Raw genomic sequence first — 21,405 nt, 5'->3', positions numbered from 1 at the left:
GATCCTGTATAATTTCCTACATTCTAGGTTTGGCTAATTATTTTGCTTTTGGTATTATTTATTCCTTTACCCTCCATTTTTCCTATAAGCAGGTAATTAGTAGTTGGATGTAGAAGCTTAGTTGTTTTTTGTCAAGAATACTTCATAGGAGGTAGGAGGTTCTGGGTGCTTCCTGTTGCTCCACATCAGGAAGTACTTGATGCAAATGACCATCTTTTAGAGAGTTTTGTCAGTGGTCAAGTATTCTCAGCCTTCTCCATGTGTTTTAAAGTTCTCCTCCCCCAGCCTTTTACTTAAACCGTTTATTATCTATTAATGATTGTTGAGCTGGTATTTAACCTGAGACGAGAATGTCTAGGAAGAGTCAGTCTTAGGCAGAACTCACAGTGGTTCAAATGAAGGAACAATGTGTGCAAAGGCCCTGAAGCAGGAAGTAAATGCACTGAGAAACTAAAAGATCAGTGTGGTGAGGTGCAACAGGAAAGACTGGCAAGACGGGCTAGATTCTGTGTTTATCTTTAGAGCAGTAGCAAGTTTTAGAGCAGGGCCTGGCACTGTAGGATTGGGTTTGTTTTTTGATTTTGTTTTTTTAATCCTTCTAGCTGTAGTGTGGAATTTGGTTTGAAGGGGGTTAGAGAGACCAGTTAAGAGTCTGTTTCAGTGATGCACGCAGGAAGTAACATTTTTGGTTTGGGGAAATAGTCATGGAGATGAAAAGAAGGGGTGGTTTTGAAATATTTCGAAGTTAAAATTGATCAGGTTTGATGATGTGGTAACGGGAAGAGAGAGAAGGTGACTGCTAACTTTCTGGTTTCATTTATTTATGTATTGGGACACCTGGGTGGCTCAGGTCATGATCCCAGGGTCCTGGGATCGAGTCCCGAATTGGGCTTCTTGCTCAGTGTGAAGCCTGCTTCTCCCTCTGCCTGCTGCTTCCCCTGCTTGTGCGCATGCATGCTCTCTTTCTCTCTCTGACAAATAAAACCTATTTATTTAGAGAGAGCGCACGCATGGGGTTGGGGGCAGAGGGGCAGAGGGAGAGAGAGAGTCCCAAGCAGACTCCCTGCCCAGCGCGGAGGTTGACATGGAGCTTGATCTCACAACCCTGAGATCATGATCTCAGCTGAAATTAAGAGTCCGACGCTTAACTGACTGAGCCACCCAGGTGCCCCCAACTTTCTGGTTTGAGCAACGGAATGTAACTGCTCACTGGTAGCATAGTGGGAAAGAATAAGCTTTAGACTCAGGCAAGTTATTTGACTTCTTTTAGGCTCAGTTTCCTCTTTTAAGGAGCAAGTAACAATACCTGACCCTGCTGTAATCAAAAGAGACTCCAAGTGGGAAAGGGAAAGAGCCAGATCTTGCTTTGGATTCAGAGCTTGTGAGCTGACTTCATTTCTCACATATGTTCTTGAACAGTGCCTTTGCTCATGTTTTCCCTCCCATTCTTTCCACTTTTTCTCATTTTATTTATTTTATTTTATTATTTATTTGACAGAGAGCAAGAGAGGGAATACAAGCAGGGGGAGCGGGAGAGGGAGAAGCAGGCTTCCCGCCGAGCAGGGAGCCTGATGCGGGGCTTGATCCCAGGACCATGGGATCATGCCTGGAGCCGAAGGCAGACACTTAACGACTGAGCCACCCAGGCGCCCCTATTTTCTCATTTTAAAATCCTTCCATTCATGGGGAAGGGTCCTGCGATCGAGCCCCGTGTCGGGCTCCCTGTTCAGTGGAGCCGACTTCTCCCTCTCCCTCTGCCAGCTGCTCTGCCTACTTGTGCTCTCTCTCCCTCTGTCAAATAAATACAATCTTTAAAAAAAAAAAAAAAAATCCTCCCACTCCTATCTCCATTCCCTTAACTTCCATGGCCCTTAAAACAATGTTTTGCTTTGTTTTGTTTTTAATGGCAGGACACTTTCTACCAGGTATTAAAGCAAAGTAGGAAAACCTTACTGACGTTTAGTAAGTTCTTCAGACCTGGGGCGCCTGGGTGGCTCTGTCGTTAAGCGTCTGCCTTCGGCTCAGGTCCTGATCTCAGGGTCCTGGGATGGAGACCCGCATCGGGCTCCCTGCTCGGCGGGAAGCCTGCTTCCCCCTCTCCCATTCCCTCTGCTTGTGTTCCCTCTCTCTCGCTGTGTCTCTCTCTGTCAAATAAATAAATAAAATCTTTAAAAAAAAAAATTCTTCAGACCTGCCAAGTGGTCAATTCCTGATCCTACTAAGGTGCTGAATTAGCATGACTGCTGGCTTCCTCCCAAAATCGTCCCTACAGGAACGGTAATAGGAAAATGCTGTGAGAAACAGATGGGTGATGTGGGCTGTTTTTGAACCTGTGTGCGCGCGTGGGGAGGCGGTGTTTGGTCTGGGACAGGAGTCAGCCAGGTGTGGCTGTAGGAGAATAAAACCATGGGGGAAAGGAACTGTTGGAACACTCTAGTTTCTCCCCTGCCTCTTTACCTTGGAATTACCTTTTTCTACACCTGTGACTCAGAGCCCAGTCCAGTTTACCTCAAGAGTGAATCAGGACATTACAGAAGTGTATACTTGTGAGAAGCTGACGAAAAATAGGTGATGACTGACCTGAGACAGCACTTCTGTGTCTCTTACCTTCTAAGTCCTTAGGTCTCTCCAAATCCCATCATAGTGCTACTTCTCCTAGGGAAAAAAGGATGAGTCTTTGATCTGGATAGTGATTGAGTGGGGTGGAGAGTGATGTGGTTTTCTGGTGGTTGGGGATTTCTACTTTTGTACTTCTTTTGTTTTTTTTTTTAAAGATTTTATTTTTAAGTAATTTCTACACCTACCATGGGGCCTGAATTTATAACCCTGACGTCAAGAGTTATATGCTCTTCTGGCTGACCCAGCCAGATGCCCCTACTACTAATTTTCTCCCTTATTCCAGCTTACTGCAGCTGCTATGGGCTGGAATCTGGTCTTGTCCCATATTCTTTGCCTGTCAGAGTATCTCCTATCCTCTAGAGGAAAATAAAGACAGTTGAAGAGCACAGGTATTTCAAGAGAAGAATAATGTATAAGTTTCATTGGAACAGAAATAATAGAACAGATGGACCTAGAGTTTAAAGTTAGACTGATATGGGGCGCCTGGGTGGCTCAGTCGTTAAGTGTCTGCCTTCAGCTAGGGTCATGATCCCAGGGTCCTAGGATCGAGCCCCGCATCGGGCTCCCTGCTCGGCGGGAAGCCTGCTTCTCCCTCTCCCCCTCCCTCTGCTTGTGTTCCCTCTCTCGGTGTGTCTCTCTGTGTCAAATAAATAAAATCTTTAAAAAAAAAAAAAAAAGACTGATAATTATCCTAAAAGAAACAGGGAACATCTTAAGAACTTGAAATAAGAATAAGCGGGGGCTGAGAGAACCAAGCCAAAATAGTAGGGTTGAAAAATGCAATGGTTGAAATAACAGAATGGATACAGTTGAAGAATGAACTCCAGATCAAGAAAATCTCCCAGAATAAAAAGATAAAAAGAAAATCTAAAGGAAAAACCGAAAGGTAAGGAAAATAGATGTAGAGGTACTCACATCTAAATAATCGGAATCTTTTCGTTAAATTTCATTAATTTTATTTTTTAAAAGATTTTATTTTTTATTTTAAAGACTTTATCAGAGAAAGAGCACACACAAGCAGGGGGAGCGGCAGGCAGAGGGAGAAGCAGGCTCCCCGCTGAGCAAGGAGCCTGATGCAGGACTCGATCCCAGGACGCTGAGATCATGACCTGAGCTGTAGGCAGACGCTTAATCGACTGAGCCACCCAGGCGTCCTTTTATTTATTTATTTGACAGAGACATAGAGCACAGATAGGCTGAGTGGCAGGCAGAGGGAGAGGGAGAAGCAGGCTCTCCGCGGACCAGGGAGCCTGACGCGGGGCTCTATCCCAGTACCCTGGGATCACGACCTGAGCCGAAGGCAGTTACTTAACCGACCGAGCCACCGAGGTACCCCAAAGATTTTATCTTTCAGCAATCTCTACACCCAGTGTGGGGCTCGAACTCACAACCCCGAGATCAGAAGTTGCATGCTCCACCCACTGAGCCAGCCAGGCACCCCTAAATAATAGGAATCTTAAATAAAAATGAAAAGGAGGGGGGGCCTGACTCAGTCGGTGGAACATGCGACTCTTGATCTCATGAGTTCAAGCCCCACATTGGGCATGGAGCCTGCATTTATTTATTTATTTAAATTTTTAAAAATTTTATTTGACAGAGACACAGCGAGAGAGGGAACACAAGCAGGGGGAGTGGGAGAGGGAGAGGCAGGTTTCCCGCTGAGCAGGGAGCCCGATGCGGGGCTCGATCCCAGGACCCTGGGATCATGACCTGAGCCGAAGGCAGATGCTTAACGACTGAGCCACCCAGGCACCCCTGGAGCCTGCATTTAAAAAAAAAAAAGTAAAGAAGGACATGCTTGAAATAATGGGAAAAATAGTTCTCTTTTAGAATTAAAAAAAAAAGTGGGGGGTGCCTGGGTGGCTCAGTTGGTTAAGCATCTGAGTCTTGATTTTGGCTCAGGTCATGATCTCAGGCTTGTGAGATCGAGCCCTGTGCTGGGTGGGGAGTCTGCTTGAGATTCTCTCTCCCTCCCTCTGCCCCTCCCCCACATGCTCTTGTGCTTTCTCTAAAATAAATACATCTTAAAAAATAATAAATGTCCTCAGAAGGAAAGTTTCCTTAAATGAATGTCCTCAGAGGCAAAATATCCGTAAGACAGCTGAAGATGAGAGATCAGGAAAAATTTGTTTCCAGGAACATTATAGTGAAATTTAAGAGTAAAAAAGTCAAAAGAAGCCTCAGAGAGAAAGAACAGATTACTACAGGGAACAAAAATCAAATTGACATCAGAGTTTTTAACGGCATCACTAAATGCAGGAAAACAAAAAAACTTCGCAGAGTTTTGAAGAGAAACTTAGAATTTTATACCCACCCACATTCATTTGAATAGGAGGGATTATAAAAATATTCTCAGGTGGGCTCCTGGGTGGCTCAGTCAGTTAAGCGTCTGCCTTCGGCTGAGGTCATGATCCTGGGGTTCTGGGATCAAGCCCCGCATCGGGCTCCCTGCTCAGCGGGGAGCCTGCTTCTCCCTCTCTCTTTGCCTGCCGCTCTGCCTATTTGTGTTCTCTCTCTCTGTCAAATAAATAAATAAAATCTTTAAAAAAAAAAATTCTCAGGCGTATGAGGTCTTGGGAGCCTTGCCGTACAAAGACCCATATTGAGCCCAGTTCTGGATGAAGTACTAGGAGATTCAAATCCAGGAGGTGTTACAAGAGATCTGTGAAGTAAAGGTGATTATAATTTCTTGATATTTATTGTAAAGGCTAAGGCAAAAAAAGAAAAATATATCTATCTCAGGATTAAAAGTCCAGATGATAATCATACTAAAGTTCTTGCTGACGGAGATAGAATTTTTAAGAAAGGTAATAACATTAAGCATGGAAAGAGTGGAACAAACTGGAATGCTAAATCAGGAGGCAGAAACATCCATATATACTAATTAGAGTGAATGGACTAAATTTACTAGTTAAAGATAAAAACTGACAAATTGGATTAAAAAATCCAAAGTCCAGATACATGTTTTTTATAAGGGATACACCAAAAGTTTAAGGGCATGTAAAAATAATTAAAAGATTGGTAAAATACATGGAATTACTAAAAGAAAGTTGGCGTGACCTCACTAATACTAGATAAAATGCACTTTAGGACTGAATGTCTTAATTGGGATGGAAAGAATCACTATATGATGACAGTATACTGACAATAATATGATGTCAGTTCAGCAAGAAGATCTAGTAATTTAAAGCATGTATGCCTCTGACTAAAAGTCCTTAAAATAGATGATGCAAAATTGGCAGAACTACACTGGGATCAATGGACAAATCCACCATTATAGTGGGAGATTTCATTACATCTCTCTTAATTATTTGCAGGTCAGGCTAACAAATTAGTAGATATGTAAGATTATAAAAAGCCAACAGGCTTAACATAACAAATACAGAGTTTTGCAAGCATACATTATATATAGAATTGATCACTAACTAGACCAGATGAAAGCCTTAAAAATTTCAAAGAACAGGTTTTATAGAGAGGATGATATCTCCCCACCGTGCTGTTAAATTAGGAGTTAATCATAAAACGTAAATTGAGAAAATACAGTGCATAGGCATAGCTATCAAGCTCAGGGATTTAAAAAATTATGGAAATTTAAAAATACAGCTGAATGATAATGAAAACTTTATATAGCAAAACCTGTGAGCTAAATTAAAAAATATTGCTGGGATAGGAGGGGGAGGAATTTGTTGCCTTAAGAAATTCAAATTATAAGAGAAGGGGTAAGCTAAATGTCCAGCTTAAGAAATTGGGAAATGATCAACAGAATAAAATTTTAAAAAGTAGAAGAGGTAATAAGATGTAATACCACGAATGGAAAAGAAGATGCATCTGCACACAGATTAAAAGAGAATACTATCAACTATATGCCAGTAATTTTGAAAACTTAGACAAATGGAAGAAGAAATAAAAAGCTTGAATATCAAGCTACAATTTCTTAAAATAGTGATTAAAAATCTTCCACAAAGAAAACACTGAGTTTTATGTTTCAGAGGTGAATTCTACCAATCTTTCAAGGACCAGAACATCTCAATTTTGTAGAATTTTTTCCCCTGGCAATAGAAAAATAGGGACTATTCAACAATTATTCTATTAGGCCTGCTAGTGCTTACACCCAAACTAGACAAAAACTTGACCATGGAAAATTGTAGGCCCATTTCACTCCCTCCTATAGACTTTACAACCTAAACAAAGTAGCAAATCAGAACTAGCAGTGTACAAAAAAGGGTAATACCCCCAAGTCAAGTTTGGTTTATCTCAGGTGTGTAAGGTTTAATTTTATAAAATCCATAAATGAAATTCAAAAGGCACTACATTAATAGATTTAAAAAAAATCATGACCATTTCAATAGATTCAGAAAGAGTATTTTATAAAAACAACTTTTCCATGATATATTTTTAGTTAATGAGGAAAAGAAACCCTTCTAAACTGATAAAATAACTGTTAAAGAACAAACATTAAAAAAAAAAAAACGTATAGGGAAACATTAGAAGCATTTTTTTAAAAATCAGAGACAAAGATGCTCACTATCATTGTGTGTATTTGATACTGTGTTGATAGTCCTAAGCAGTAAAGTAAGACAAGAAATTAGCGTAAGAATTGGAAAGGAGGGAATAAGATTTTATTATCTGCTGATGATATAACCATTTACATAGAAAGCAGAAGCATATACAGACAGATTATTAGAAATAATGTAAATTTAGGTGACTGGATAGAAGATCAATGAAAGTCATTTGTATTTTTGTATATATGCAAAAACTAAAAATTATAATGAGAAGGCATCACAATAGTATTAGAATATTAACCTTCAAGATTATTCTAACACAAACGTGTTAAATCTCTAAAGGGAAAATTAAAAAATTCTACTAAAAGAAATTAAATAAGTCTTTAATAAATAGAGAAATATATGTTAATGATTAGGAAACAATTTGATCTATATATAAAGTGTAATTTCATTCAAAATCCCAAGAGGGATTTTTATGGAACTTGATAAAGATAATAACATTTATATGGAAGAGATATAAGGGGCCAGGAATGCAAACTGGTGCAGCCACTGTGGCAGATGGTATGGCGGTTCCTCAAAAAGTTATAAATAGAATTACCCTTAATGATCCAGTAATTGCACTACTGAGTATTTACCCCCAAAATACAAAACACTAACTCAAAGGGATACATGCGTCCCTATGTTCATTGCAGCATTATTTACACTAGCCAGACTATGGAAGCAGCCCAAGTGTCTGTCGATAGATAAATGGATAAAGAAGATTGGTATATATGCACAATATATTGGAATATTATTCAGCTATAAAAGAGAAGGGAAATCTTGCCATTTGCGACAACATGGATGGAGCTAGAGAGTATAATGCTAAGTGAAATAAGTCAGAGGAAAGCCAAATATGGTTTCACTCCTGTGGTATTTAAGAAACAATACAAAGAGCAAAGGAAAAAAAGAAGAGACAGACAAGAAAACAGACTCTCAGAACAAACTAATGGTTACCAGAGGAGAGGGAAAGTGGGTGGGGGATGGGTGAAATAGGTGATGGGGATTAAAGAGTATACTTAACCATGATAAGCATGGAGTAATGTATAGAATTGTTGAATCATATTGCACACCCAAAACTAATAGAACACTGTATGTCAACTATACTGGAATTAAAATTGAAAACTTAAAAAGTTAGGGGGCCAAGAATAGCTGGTCACTTCTAAAAAAGAACAGGGAGAAGACATGCTTTACTGGATAACAAGACTCATAAGGTCGGATAATGGAGAGGAGATGGATTCACAGGATATCTTACACATTCTTGATGGGATTGTGGATTGGTGTAGACACTTTGAAGACAGTTTGGTATCAGTTCCTAAAGTTGAGTATTCACATATGCTATGATCCAGCAATTTCTCTTACAGATATGCCTAAGAGACACTTTTTTTTTTTGCACATGTACAAGAATATTACTAGTAGCACTATTCATAATGGTGAAAACCTAGAAACAACCCAAATGTTCATCACACACTGAAATATTGTACAACAATCAAAATAAAGTATGCTGTGACATGGATGAATCCTGAAAACATTATGCTAAGTGAAATAAGCCAGACACAAAAAGACAAATGTTGTGATTTCACTTATATGCGGTATCTAGTATAGGCATATTCATAGAGACAGAAAGTAGTTTTGTGATTACCAGGGCCTGGGGAGAGGAAGTCATTGGAGAGTTCGTCGTTTAATGGGTGCAGAGTTTCAGTTTGGTGATTAAAAAGTTCTGGAGGTGGATCGTGGTGATGGTGTACAGTATTGTGAATGTACTTAATGTTACTGAGTTGTACACTTAAAAATGGTAAATTTTATGTTATATTTAGTTTACAATAAAATTAAAAACTAAGGACTCCTAATTAACAGGAAACAAACAGGATTGCTGGAGGGGAGGGGGTGGGGGTGGGGGGTAACTGGGTGATGGACATAAAGGAGAGCACATGATGTAATGAGCACTGGGTATTATATAAGACTGATGAATCACTGACCTCTACCTCTAACTAATAATACATTATATGTTAATAAAAAAATAAAAGTGACACGACAGTAGGAATTAATGTTAGTGAAACAAAAATCTTTAAAATTACTATACCTGCTTTTTTTTTTTTTAAGATTTTATTTATTTATTTGACAGAGACAACGAGAGAGGGAACACAAGCGGGGGAGTGGGAGAGGGAGAAGCAGGCTTCTTGAGCAGGATGCGGGGGGCTCTATCCCAGGACCCCAGGAACCTGAGCCGAAGGCAGATGCTTAACGACTGAGCCACCTAGGCGCCCCTATACCTGCTTTTTTAAAGTTAAAAACAACTAAACAAAATACTCTTTAGCATTGCATTTTGATGCAGTAAAATGCATAAAAAGGAAGGGAAGAAAATCAAAACAGGATAAGGATGATTGTTGGGGAGAGGCAGGAGAATGGGATAGGGAGGGGATATTATAATTAAATATAGGTTGTTGTCAAGAGTACTGCTTTGCAGGTGCTCATTCTATCAGGAAGAATCAAGGAAAAGTGGGCCATGTGTGGATAAACAATGAGAGTATGTTGAAGGAAAGGATTATGATTAATTCTGTACATTGAGGTCTAACAGGCAAAAAAATATTACTAAGTGGGGACTTCAGAACTCTTGAGTTTGATATCTTGACTGTAGCAGTTCACTGAATTGTGTTATCTTGGGCAAGTAACACCTCCATGCTTCTCTTGCCTTAGATGTAAAACAATAATAATTATTAATATAGTATAATAATAATACTAATTATACTATACTAATAATTATTATACTGTAAATAATAGTAATAATAATATTACCTACATCATAGGATTATTTAAGTATTAAATGGGTTAATATGTGTGCCTGGTACAGTGTAAGCTCTCCATAAGTCTGTGCCATTTGTTTTGATTATCTAGTGCTATGTAATAAACCACCCAACAACTTAGTGAGTTAAAACAACAGCCATTTTATTTATTATGATTCTGTGAGCTAAATTGGATGGTTCTTGTCTGTCGTGCAGCTGTGGTCAGCTGACAGCTGCTGTTGGAATGTTCTGTAATATGTGGTGCTTTGGAGGGAATGGCTGGAAGGCTGGGCTCAACTGGACAACTAATCCTCTCCACATGGCCCTTTTATGTGGTCTCCAGTAGAGTAGTCATATTTTAGGGGTCTCCAAAAGCACAAAAAATGAAGCTGCCAGGCTTGGAATTGGCACATTATCACTTCCGCTGTATTCTGTTGATAAAACATCACAGAGCTACTTGGGAGATGTGGTTCATTTTTTTAAGATTTTATTTTTAGGTAAGTGTAGACCTAACATGGGGCTTGAATTTACAATCCTGAGATCAAAAGTCGTATGCTCCACCGACTAAGCCAGCCAGGCACCCCCCATCCACACTGTTACTGATACTTGTATCCATCATGTTGCTCTACAGTGTATGTAATTGTCAAGTTTAGGCACCAAGGATTTATTAATCAATGAATAAATAATAATCCCTGCCCACTTGCTGCTTATGTTTTACATGATAAGTAATTAAAATGTATAGTATGTTGGTTGGTAACAAGGACAGTAAAGAAAAATAAGGCAGGGAAGGAGATAGGGAATACTGGGGGCTGGGAGTTGCAGTTCTAAAAATGGGTAGTCATGGAAGGCCTCGGTAAACTGACATTTGAGCAGACAAAAGGAGGAGGTTAGGAGCTCAAGGGGCAAGGGTGGGAGCAAGAAAACCTTAGGAGGGTAGTGTGGTTGAGAGGTAGGTGGTTTGGATTAGTGCAGTAATAACTGAAGCGGTGGGAAAGGGTTAGAGTTTGGGATATATTTTGAAGATACAGCTTTAGAGTTTATTTATGAACTGGGTGTGGAATGTGAAAGAAAAAGGCATCAAGGATGGCTTCAAGGTCGTTGACCTGAGCAACTGGAAGGATGGAGTTGCCGGTTGCTGAGACGGGGAAGGCTGCAGGACTGGCAGGTTTGGGAAGATCCGGCCTGGTGCTTTAGGTATAAGGTTTGAAATGCTAATTAGAAGCTAGCTGCTTTTTAGAATTGTAAATTCTGCTTGTATCCTATTTGACTTCCCATTTTGTAGCAAGGGAGGCAGATGGGGAAGGGAGAAATTTGTGTTTTGTTACAGTTAGTAAGTATTCTCAGAAGATTGAGGAATCTTGTTAGTTTTAGCCAGACTATTTGTCAGTTTTTCCAGGCCCCTTTCACCCTTTCCCTGCTGTGGCTTGTTGGTCATAAATTTCACTGATCATTTATCACCTTTTTACTAGAAAACGGTAAACTTCAACAAGTTTATTTAAAAATTTATTTTTCCTCTTAAAGCTTTTTTCAAAAATTTTTTTAAAGGAGAGATGGTAGAGGTGAAAATTTTTAACTAAATCTTACTATTTCATTTCATGCTTATATCTTTCCTTGATGATAAATGTCCACCTTGGCTTAACCCATCTTGTAGGTATTTGGTTGCTGTATACTCTTTGGGTTTGGCAGGTATTAAAAGCTGCTTTAACTGATACTGAGTAATTTGATTCTCACTTTCTTGTAGTTCTTGCCAAGACATGTTTCAACATGTTGCAGAGGTTTTTCTTGATGCGCTCTTGGAATCTTAAATCTATTACTTAATCTTGGTAATTCCCCCAGCTCTACATCATTTGTCTTCCAGGGGGTGCTCTTGAGCACTGTTCAAGAGAGGAGGAGTTACTGAAACCCTGATATCCATTGGGGAGGTAGTGATTGTAAATTTGACTTTCAGCTAAAACAGTTTACTCATTATCATCACTGTGAAGGTTGGAGCATGCCTGAACCTGTTTCTGTTTCAGGCTTTACCTGAGGGAAGCATTGATGGCTCTGACTATTAATTAAACTCTAAAGTTTTTTTGTAGGATCTGAACTTAGGGATGAGAAGAGTATCAAGAACCGCATACGGATATATCGCATTTGTGTAGGGCGCTCTGATACGTGTGTCTTTTTTTTTTTTTTTTTACTTCTGCTGGCTGCTATTTTGTAAATCTTAAAGTGAGAATTTTCTACTTTAGAAGAGATTTCATGGTTTTTTTTTTTTCCTTTTAGATTTATCAGCAGACGAAAATTTCTTCACTGCCAAAATGACATCATTTTCCACCTCTGCCCAGTGTTCAACTTCTGACAGTGCTTGCAGGATCTCTCCAGAACAAACCAATCAGGTAAATCATTTTTAGGCATTCCTAGTTTTCTGTAAGCTTTTAAAAAATTGAGTTGGAGCATGTAGGTGACTTCACTTACTAGGATTTTATGTAGAGCAGAATGGATTATTTTTTAAATGCCATATTAGGGAAACTAGGAAATGGTGTCAGTGCTCAAAATTTGAATTGATTATTGATTAAATAAAGATGAGGTTACAGATTGCTTAAAATACGGTACATTTTGAAAACTTGTGTTTTAGAGTATGGGTGGCTTGTGGAGAATTTGGGGTCAAGTTATATGTTTGTTTTCTGTCTCTCTCACTTCATTTTAACAAGCTTGTTTTCTTTAAAAATTAATTTTAAGTTGTAAATATAGCAAATACATTCTTATTAAAAAATCCAATTTTATAATGTATTTATAAAGTATTTATCTATAGGGACTCCTTGACTGTCTCTTCTCTTCTTCCCCCAAAGCCCCCTCCCCCTAAGACAACACTGTTATTAATTTGGTGTGTCTTGTTTCAGATCTTTTCCTCTAACATATAAAAATACATAATTTGGTCTTGTGTTTTCATAAACATTGCACAATATGTATAGTATTGTGTACCTTAGTGTATGATAAAGGTGGAATTTGGATTTGATGGGGGGAAAATGTGGCTTATGTAATAGATGGTTTTGATGTAATTGTCCATCTCTGGAAGGAAACAAATGAAGACCTCCAACTTTGTACAAAAACAAATTCCAGATAGATGAAGATTTAAATGTAAAAAGGGAAATAATATTAGAAGAAAATTTAGGAAATGCTTGTGAAACTTTAGGATGAAGGGGGCCTTAAATAAGACAAAACCAAAGAGGTGGTAAGAGGAAGAGAGAGACAACTTTGACTATAAAAATTTTAAAGATAAAATTGTGTGGCTAAAGACAGACTCCATAGAGTCAAGAAATGTCAGAGTCACTATCCCATGTGTGTTTATACCACATCTGGTTTATCTGCTCACCTGTCAGTGCTATTTGGGTTGTTTCCATCTTTTAGCTATTGTGAATAATGCTCCTGTGAACACTGGTGTACAAATACTTGTTTGAGTTCTACTTTCAGTTTTTTTGGGTATATACCTAGGAATGGAACTGCTGGGTCATACGGTAATTCTGTGTTTAACTTTTTGAGGAACTGTCAAACTATTTTCCACAGCAGCTGAACCATTTTATCTTCCCACCAGCAGTAGACAGGGGTTCCAGTTTCTCCACATGCTTGCCAATACTTACTTTTGTTTCCTTTTTTCTTTTTATCTTGGCCATCCTAGTAGCTGTCTTTTGAAAATGGGATTTTTCAGAGAGGTGACAAGTAGTTAGTCTGATTATCTGCTATTATTGTATGTATTGGAAGATTGTATGTTATTAGATGGTAAGTATCTACCAGGGTTTGTTAAAAAAAAAATGAGGTTTTCTTGTTCCCTAGGGTTTCAGAAACCAATCTAGTTGGAATATAAATAGCAGGTTTATTTTATGTTTATATCAGGTACGACCAAAACAGCCACTTTTGAAGATTTTGCAGGCAGCAGGTGCACAAGGTGAAATGTTCACTGTTAAAGAGGTAAGCCATCAAAGAGAATTCTCAGTTATAAGAACAGCTGAGAAGTAGAGGCTGATGAAAATAAAAAAAGTAGAAGCTGATGAATATATAGTTCTGAAATCAGACCCAAGAAAGGAAATTCTCTGCCTAAGGTACTAGAGAGGCAACTTTTGCTTTGTTTTAAAGACCACTGAGCTAAACTGAACTTCATATTTCCTTTAAATATCCTTTTGAAGTATGTTGTCAGCCAAACATAAAATTAACCGTTAATTCATTGATCTCAGTTAAAATGCAAAGCGTGTACAAGATTAAAAAATGACACTGTCTATGATTTATAGGATGTACTGCCAGGCAGGAATTAAATGCAGTAGTTTTTCATTATAAATGTGTCTGATACTCTTCTGAGCACTGTGAGTTATTTCAAACACTTATGCATTTAAATAACTTATTTAGCATCTAAAGGATGCTAAGGAGAGAATTTTCAAGCAGCCTCCGTGCTGAGTTGGGGGCCCGGCCTCGAGCTCGATCTCGATGATCTGAGGACCCATGAGATCATGACCTGAGCCCAAACCAAGAGTTGGTGCTTAACCAACTGAGCCACCCAGGTGCCCTGAAGTATGGAATTTTCTATCAATAAGGTTGTTACGATGAATTACGCTATCTCCTTCAATCTCATGGTAGAGTTTTCCTGGGTTAAGAAATTAAGTACATATTGGTCAGAGAGAATGTTTTACTGGAGAAAAAATTAGAGTCCGTTTATGTGAAGCTCTCTATTATGAATTTTGACCCTATCTGGTGCATAAATAATTTTTAAATTTTATTTTTAAATATTGGCTCTCAATATGTGCATCGAGGCAGTATGGTATAATAAGAGTAGTAATTATGTACACATTGTTAATTTTTTATTTTTTTAGTTTAATGCATTTATTTTTATTTTATTATTCTTTTAAGATTTGATTTTTAAATAATCTCTACACCCAATGTGGGGCTTGAGCTCACAACCCCAAGATCAAGGGTTGCAGGCTTTACTGATTGAGCCAGCCAGGTGCTCCTAGTTTAATGCGTTATTTATTTATTTATTTAGATTGATAGATTGATTTATTAGAGCGTGCAGGTGAGCATGCAGGTAGGTGGGAGGGGGCAAAGGGGGAAGGAGAGAGAGTGCTAAGCAGACTCTGTGCTAAGCCCGGAGTCCAGTGTGGGGCTCGTCTCACAACCTGAGCCGAAACCAAGAGTTGGACGCTTAACTGACTGCCACCCAGGTGCCCTTTTTAATGCATTTTAATAGTAAACTTACAGGAACAGCACAGAAGACAAATAACATTAAAAACATGTACTTGCATGTAGGACAACTCAGAAAAATATAGTGAATGGATGGATCTACCATATGATAAAAATGCTACCAACACCATACAGTTACTGTCAGTAAGAAATTTACTTGTTTATTTTATTTTTATTATTATTTTTTAAAGCTTTAATTTATTTATTTGACAGACAGCAAGAGAGGGAACACAAGCAGGGGGAGCAGGAGAGGAGAAGCAGGCTTCCCGCCGAGCAGGGAGCCCAATGCAGGGCTCGATCAGGTCCCTGGGATCATGACATGGGCCGAAGGCAGACGCTTATGACTGAGCCACCCAGGTGCTCCAGAAATTTACTTGTTTAAAAAAAAAAATCCAGGGCACCTGGGTGGCTCAGTTGGTTAAGCCTCTGCCTTCGGCTCAGGCTCAGCTCTTGATTGCAGGGTCCTGGGATCAAGCCCTGCCTCAGGCTCTGCGCTCAGCGGGGAGTCTGTTTCTCCCTTTCCCTTTGCCACTCTCCTGCTTGTGCTTTCTCTCGCGCATGAGCTCTCTCTCTCTCTCAAATAAATGAATAAAATCTAAAAAAAATTTTAAAAAAATCCAAATTGTCCAGAAAAATATAACAGGTTTATTTATAATTGTTATGAAGTTGAACTGCTGAGACTTGTTCACTGAAACATTTTGACTTGCATGGATGCCTTAGATCCCTGCATTTATATTAAGAAACTCACACATGAATGAAAATGGAAAAACTGCCAATACCTGATTTCTGTCCCCTATTTTTCCACTTGTAATCATATACTTAGTTACTTTTTGATCCCATGGGAAAAAAAATATCTAATGTTCAGAACTACCAATAGGAAGAAGAATTTTTTTTAAAGAATGAAATGTTTTCCATCATAGCGGATTCTTAAGCACATTCTCCGTGTGTCGCGTGCTAGCTGGATAGATGTCTTTTGGCATAATTGTTACATGTTTGGTATGGATGGCAAACAGTTTGGCGTCTTTAAAAAGGCCCACCAGACAGGCCTCACTTGCCTCCTGCAAAGCACCAGTAGCTTCACTGAAGCGGAGATCTCTTTTGAAGTCCTGAGCAATTTTTCGCACCAGATGTTGGAAAGGAAGTTTGGGAATCAGAAGTTCAGTGGACTTCTGATGTCTAATTCCACGGAGTGCAACAGTACCCGGCTGTAATGATGAGGTTTCTTCACCCCTCCAGAAGAGGGCACACTCTTGCAAGTGGCTTTTTGTAATCAGTTGCTTCCTCAGAGCTTTACCACCGGTTGCTTTGCAAGTGGTCTGCTTTGTACAAGCCATAGAATAGAGACCTTACTTACTCCCCCTTCTCCTTCATCTGGAGCTCGGGGAGCTAGAGACTGTGATGGTGCGGCATGGCTGCAAACAATTATGTACACGTTTATAGGGTAGATGATCTATACTGTCTTAGAAGATCTTATTTTGTATACTTAGAGTGAATTTATTTCTTCTGGAAGTTGGACAGATATAAATATAAAACTTCCTCCTTTTTCTTCCAGTGGATGCTCTTCCCCATCTTATTTCCCCCTAGATATTTGATTATCTGGGGTGAAATGTTGCTTGGTATAGAGGGAGCTTAGGAGCATTATTGTACCAATATAATGGGAACAGTGTTGGAAAAATCTTCTGTGCAGATATCTAATAATTCCTGAGAAGTTGGGACCTAAGGATAAAGATAGCTGCTTTGGTCTGCTTGTGATCTATGACAGCAAAGTTCTGACTGTCATTAAGTGAACTTAATTATTAAGCCTTTTCAAAAAATCTGCATAGAGAAAACATTAGGAAAAAATAGATAATTTAAAACTTGAATCATGAACTTGTCTGAGTTCCTTCCATTTTTGTGAACTCTGAAAAGAGCCAGATAAATTTTTATTTGATAGATACTAGATTCTATGTTTTATGCACTTACAGTGCTGATGGCTTATTAACCATTGTACTTTTTTTGCCAAAAAGGAATTAAGTGAACATGCGTCAAAGGCATCTTGTAGTTATGTGTCCCTGGACTTGGAAAATATTTTTAAGACCCAGGCACATTTAAGGTTTTTTACTTCTAGTCATAGAACAGACCTCTTTATTTGGGCTGGTGAGAAAATTTTTGAGGGGATACTAGGTAAATTCAACACTTGTTCTCATTGTCAGACCACTACATCTCTATTCTAAAAAATAAGAGTCTCTTGATGTCCAGCATGATAAGAGTCTCATGATGTCCAGCTGGGGACAACCATCTTGTTGTAGGACTCCTTACACAAGCACTGACAGTCATGCTCATATGTGTTTTCTCTTTTTCTAACAAACTAACTTCCCTTATCTTACCATAATTAATTTGTGTTCTTTGGAGCTGTTGGACAGACCTCTTTATACCGTTTTATTGCCCTGCAGGTCATGCACTATCTAGGACAGTATATAATGGTGAAGCAGCTTTATGATCAGCAGGAGCAGCATATGGTGTATTGTGGTGGAGATCTTTTGGGAGAACTACTAGGACGTCAGAGCTTCTCCGTGAAAGATCCAAGGTAAGAAGAGTGAGGGTTTGTTTATCTTTTTGGGTGCTTATATCTAACCACTCAGTCTCCATAGGATATTAATGGTTATTTATTCCTTTAGTCAATCAATATTTAAGGGCCTACATATGTCAGGTAACCTTTGAGGCCCTGAGAACGTGTTAGTGAGCAACGATCTCGGATTCTGCGGAGCTTAAAGAGCAGTGAGACAGTAGATGCTCTTCCCCATCTTAATCAGGATATCACACCAGCACATGGTAAAATTATACTGTGGGTGTTACAGACCAGAGGTACATGAAGCTGTGTTGGGGGTGGGATTTAGGGTCTTAGGGGTCAAGGTACAGTTCTTGAGGAAGTGCTATTTGAGCTGAGAGCTGCAGGATAGTGAGGAGAGAGAGGCGCTCTAGGAGAGTGTTGGAGAGCTTCTGGCAGATTGAATATCATGTGCAAAGGCCTGGGTAGGAGGAGCTTGATGTGGCTAGGTTAGAATTTTGTGAAGCAGCTGTTACAGAGAGGAAGAGTGAGCTGATTAGAGAAATGTAGCATTGCTGGGCAGTTTGAGGTCAAATGATGGGCTTCATAAGAATCACAGTAGAGGGGCGCCTGGGTGGCTCAGTCGGTTGGGCGTCTGCCTTCAGCTCAGGTCATGATCTCAGAGTCCTGGGATTGAGCCTGACGTCAGGCTCCCTGCTGTTCAGGGAGTCTGCTTCTCCCTCTTCCCCTAACCCCACTCATTCTCTCTCTTAAAAAAAAAGGAAAAAAGAATCACAGTAGAGCTTCTCTGACCTGTTGTGTGACTTTCTCCAGCTGCATGGGGTGTATATGGTTGTTATAGAGTCAAAAGCTACTTAGTAATTGAGAAGCCAGTGTTTTCTTTCTATAGCTTTGTGATGACTGTTTCTTCTGAGCTCATTTTGTCTTACTTTGGTTAAGACTACCTTCCACCCCTTCCTCAATTAAAATTGTAAAACTTAATTCCTAGTGGGAAGGAATGGTCTCCAAAGGAAATCTTGTGTTACTGTTAGCTAATTAAATAAAATGTAAATTAATTAGTTTCTTAATGGGGGCAGAGTAACACAAGCACTTGGACATGAATATCTTGACATTTAAATAATTACAAACAAACCTATTCTGGGGAAAACATTCTGCTTCTCCATGTGTTATAGAGAAAGTTGGAAAATCACGTATCAGATAGACCTGTAACGTTTTAATGGAAAACCATGACGTTATTAATATATTTTTTTTTCTCTCTGACAGCCCTCTCTATGATATGCTAAGAAAGAATCTTGTCACTTTAGCCTCTGCTACTACAGGTACGTCACATCCTATTTCTTCAGACTGTATCACAGCTTTGAGCTCAAGGGGGCAAATGATGGGAAAACAAGGAGGATCAAGATGGAAATGAAATGCTGTGTTGGCATGATTGGGAGGGATACCTGTCATACAGAATGTTACCGGGATGTTAACTTTTCACTGTGAAAAATTTCAAATATACTGAAAATAGATTAGTATAATGCCCATCTCTTAGACTTAGTAATTGTTAACATTTTGCCACATTTGCTTCATCTGGACATACTTTTTTTTTTCTTAATTTTATTATTATTTTTTAATCTGGACATACTTCTAAAATCTCTAACAGATAAAGACCTTTTTCCTTTAAACATAACTACAGTGTCATTCTTACACCCAACAAAATTAATAATAATAAAGTAAATAGTAACTCCATAATACTATCCAATAGCCAGTGTATATATAGTTTACCCCCAGTCATCCCAGAAATGTCTTTTACATTTGGCTTGTTGAAATCAAGATCCAGACAAAGTCCACACATTGCACTTTGTTGATGTGTCTCTAAGCATCTTTATAAAACAATCCTCCTTTTATTTTTATGTCATTTATTTGTTGAAGAAATGAATTATTTGTCCTATAGAATTTCCCAAATTCTAGAGGTTGCAGATTATATTCTTGTGATGTTGTTTAACGTGTTTGTCTGTTTCTTCTATTTTCGGTAAGCTAGTAATGCTTGAATAGTTTCAAGTTTAAGTTTTTTGCTGAGAAGGTGTCATAGGTGGTGCTTTGTACATCTGTTCCATCACATCCGAGTTATGTAAGGTCCACTTGTCCCTCTTTCAGTGATGTTGATTCCATGGGCTCATGTGGTGTTCCTCTGATCCATCTGTTTGTCAGGGTCCCCCAAGAACCTTTCACCTAATGGTTTTAGCTTTCTGTTATATGAATGCCAATTTGTCCTAACACCCTTTGCTTGATTACATATATTTTAAATACTGCCTTTTGAGTTTATTAGGTAGGTGCAGGAAGCGGGCTGCTTTGGGCTCTGAAGTATGATGTATTAGAGATCAATCAACTGGATATAACTTAAATGTAACCCTGTCTTTTACTCATTTCCAAATAATGAAACTTTTTTTTTTCTCCATTCCTCTGTGAAGCCCTTTTGTGAGCTTCAAATTAGATTTTAGGTAACCTTATCCTTTATTTTTATTTTTATTTTTTTAAAGATTTTATTTATTTATCTGAGAGAGAGAGACACAGCAAGAGAGGGAACACAAGCAGGGGGAGTGGGAGAGGGAGAAGCAGGCTTCCCGCGGAGCAGGGAGCCCGATGCGGGGCTCGATCCCAGGACCCTGGGATCATGACCTGAGCCGAAGGCAGACGCCTAACCGACTGAGCCACCCAGGCGCCCCTAACCTTATCCTTTAAAGAAAGCCCAAGTTTGTCATTCTTTCAGATTGGTTATCTTTTAATAGTTTAGTGATACAAATAATTGAAAAGAATCCATTCCTAATAAAGATTTATGATTTAACGTGAGAGCAGAGAGACTGCTTTTGTATTGAAATGTGATTTTGAACTTACATTGAATTTTGGAGCCTGTTGACTTCATTGAGCCATTTGTCCACTTTGCCCACTTCAGCCAGCTGTAAATTTCTGTTGAGTGGGAAGGACTTGCAAATAATATGGTGCTTTATTGAAATTCAGTCACTTGTGAAATAGTAGGGCTTTCCTGGGATACTCACTGCAGGCTTGAAATACACAGAGGATTTTATATTTGCTGATCTGCTCTTTCAGTAGCATTTGTTTTCTGATTGATCTGTTCTCTGGATAACTCGAGTGGATGTAATTCTCACTTTTCCTCTCTCTCTCTCGCACTTGCAGCATTTAACATGCCATCTATTAAAATGAACAGTTTGATAACATTTCAGTTGATCCTCACAATAACCCTGTGAGGAAGGGCTGGAGATGATGAAACGGAGGGTTTTTTTTGTTTTGTTTTGTTTTTGTTTTTTGCTTTTTTAATAGAATGAGTGATTTGTCCAAGATTAGTTGCCACTGATAATTGATAGAACAGATATTTCTGACTGACTGGTTCTTGCTCTTTTCATTGTACTACATATTGATGTCATAACAGAATTTGCCCCAATTTTTTTGAACACATTTTTCTCTCTGAACATTAAATCTTTAAAACATTTTGTTTGTTCTTAAACTTGTCACTTTGAAATAATTTTAGTTACAAAAAAGTAGTAAAAGTATAATAAAGAGTTCCAAGTATTCTTTACCCAGATTCCCCAAATGGTAACTAACATCTTATATAACCGTAGTACAATATTCAAAACCAGAATATTGCCCTGAAGTAATTATGATTGTCTGCTCTTGACTTGCACTTGCATTGGTGCCTGTAGTTGGTTAT

General features: G+C 38.8%; 1 protein-coding gene across 7 annotated transcripts in view; it reads left to right on the top strand.

The window, feature by feature from the left end:
• Nucleotides 1-21,405, top strand: part of MDM4 (MDM4 regulator of p53) — a 61,702-nt gene that overhangs the window by 4,950 nt on the left and 35,347 nt on the right. For all 7 annotated transcript variants that reach the window (XR_010412213.1, XR_010412212.1, XR_010412214.1 and 4 more), the window contains exons 2-5: nt 12,206-12,318; nt 13,814-13,888; nt 17,581-17,714; nt 18,960-19,015. Coding sequence is in view for 4 of the 7 variants with exons in the window: in XM_064593954.1 (XP_064450024.1) it covers nt 12,241-12,318; nt 13,814-13,888; nt 17,581-17,714; nt 18,960-19,015 (343 nt within the window). In the remaining 3 variants the exon portion in view is untranslated. The remainder of the gene's footprint in view (nt 1-12,205; nt 12,319-13,813; nt 13,889-17,580; nt 17,715-18,959; nt 19,016-21,405) is intronic.

Source organism: Mirounga angustirostris, unplaced genomic scaffold (genome assembly GCF_029215605.1).
Source record: "Mirounga angustirostris isolate CCGP_5_RB_7025 unplaced genomic scaffold, mMirAng1.0.hap1 SCAF_6, whole genome shotgun sequence".
Taxonomy (NCBI): Eukaryota; Metazoa; Chordata; class Mammalia; order Carnivora; family Phocidae; genus Mirounga; species Mirounga angustirostris.
Note: the sequence above shows the minus strand (reverse complement) of the source record. Positions and strands in the feature narration are given on the sequence as shown.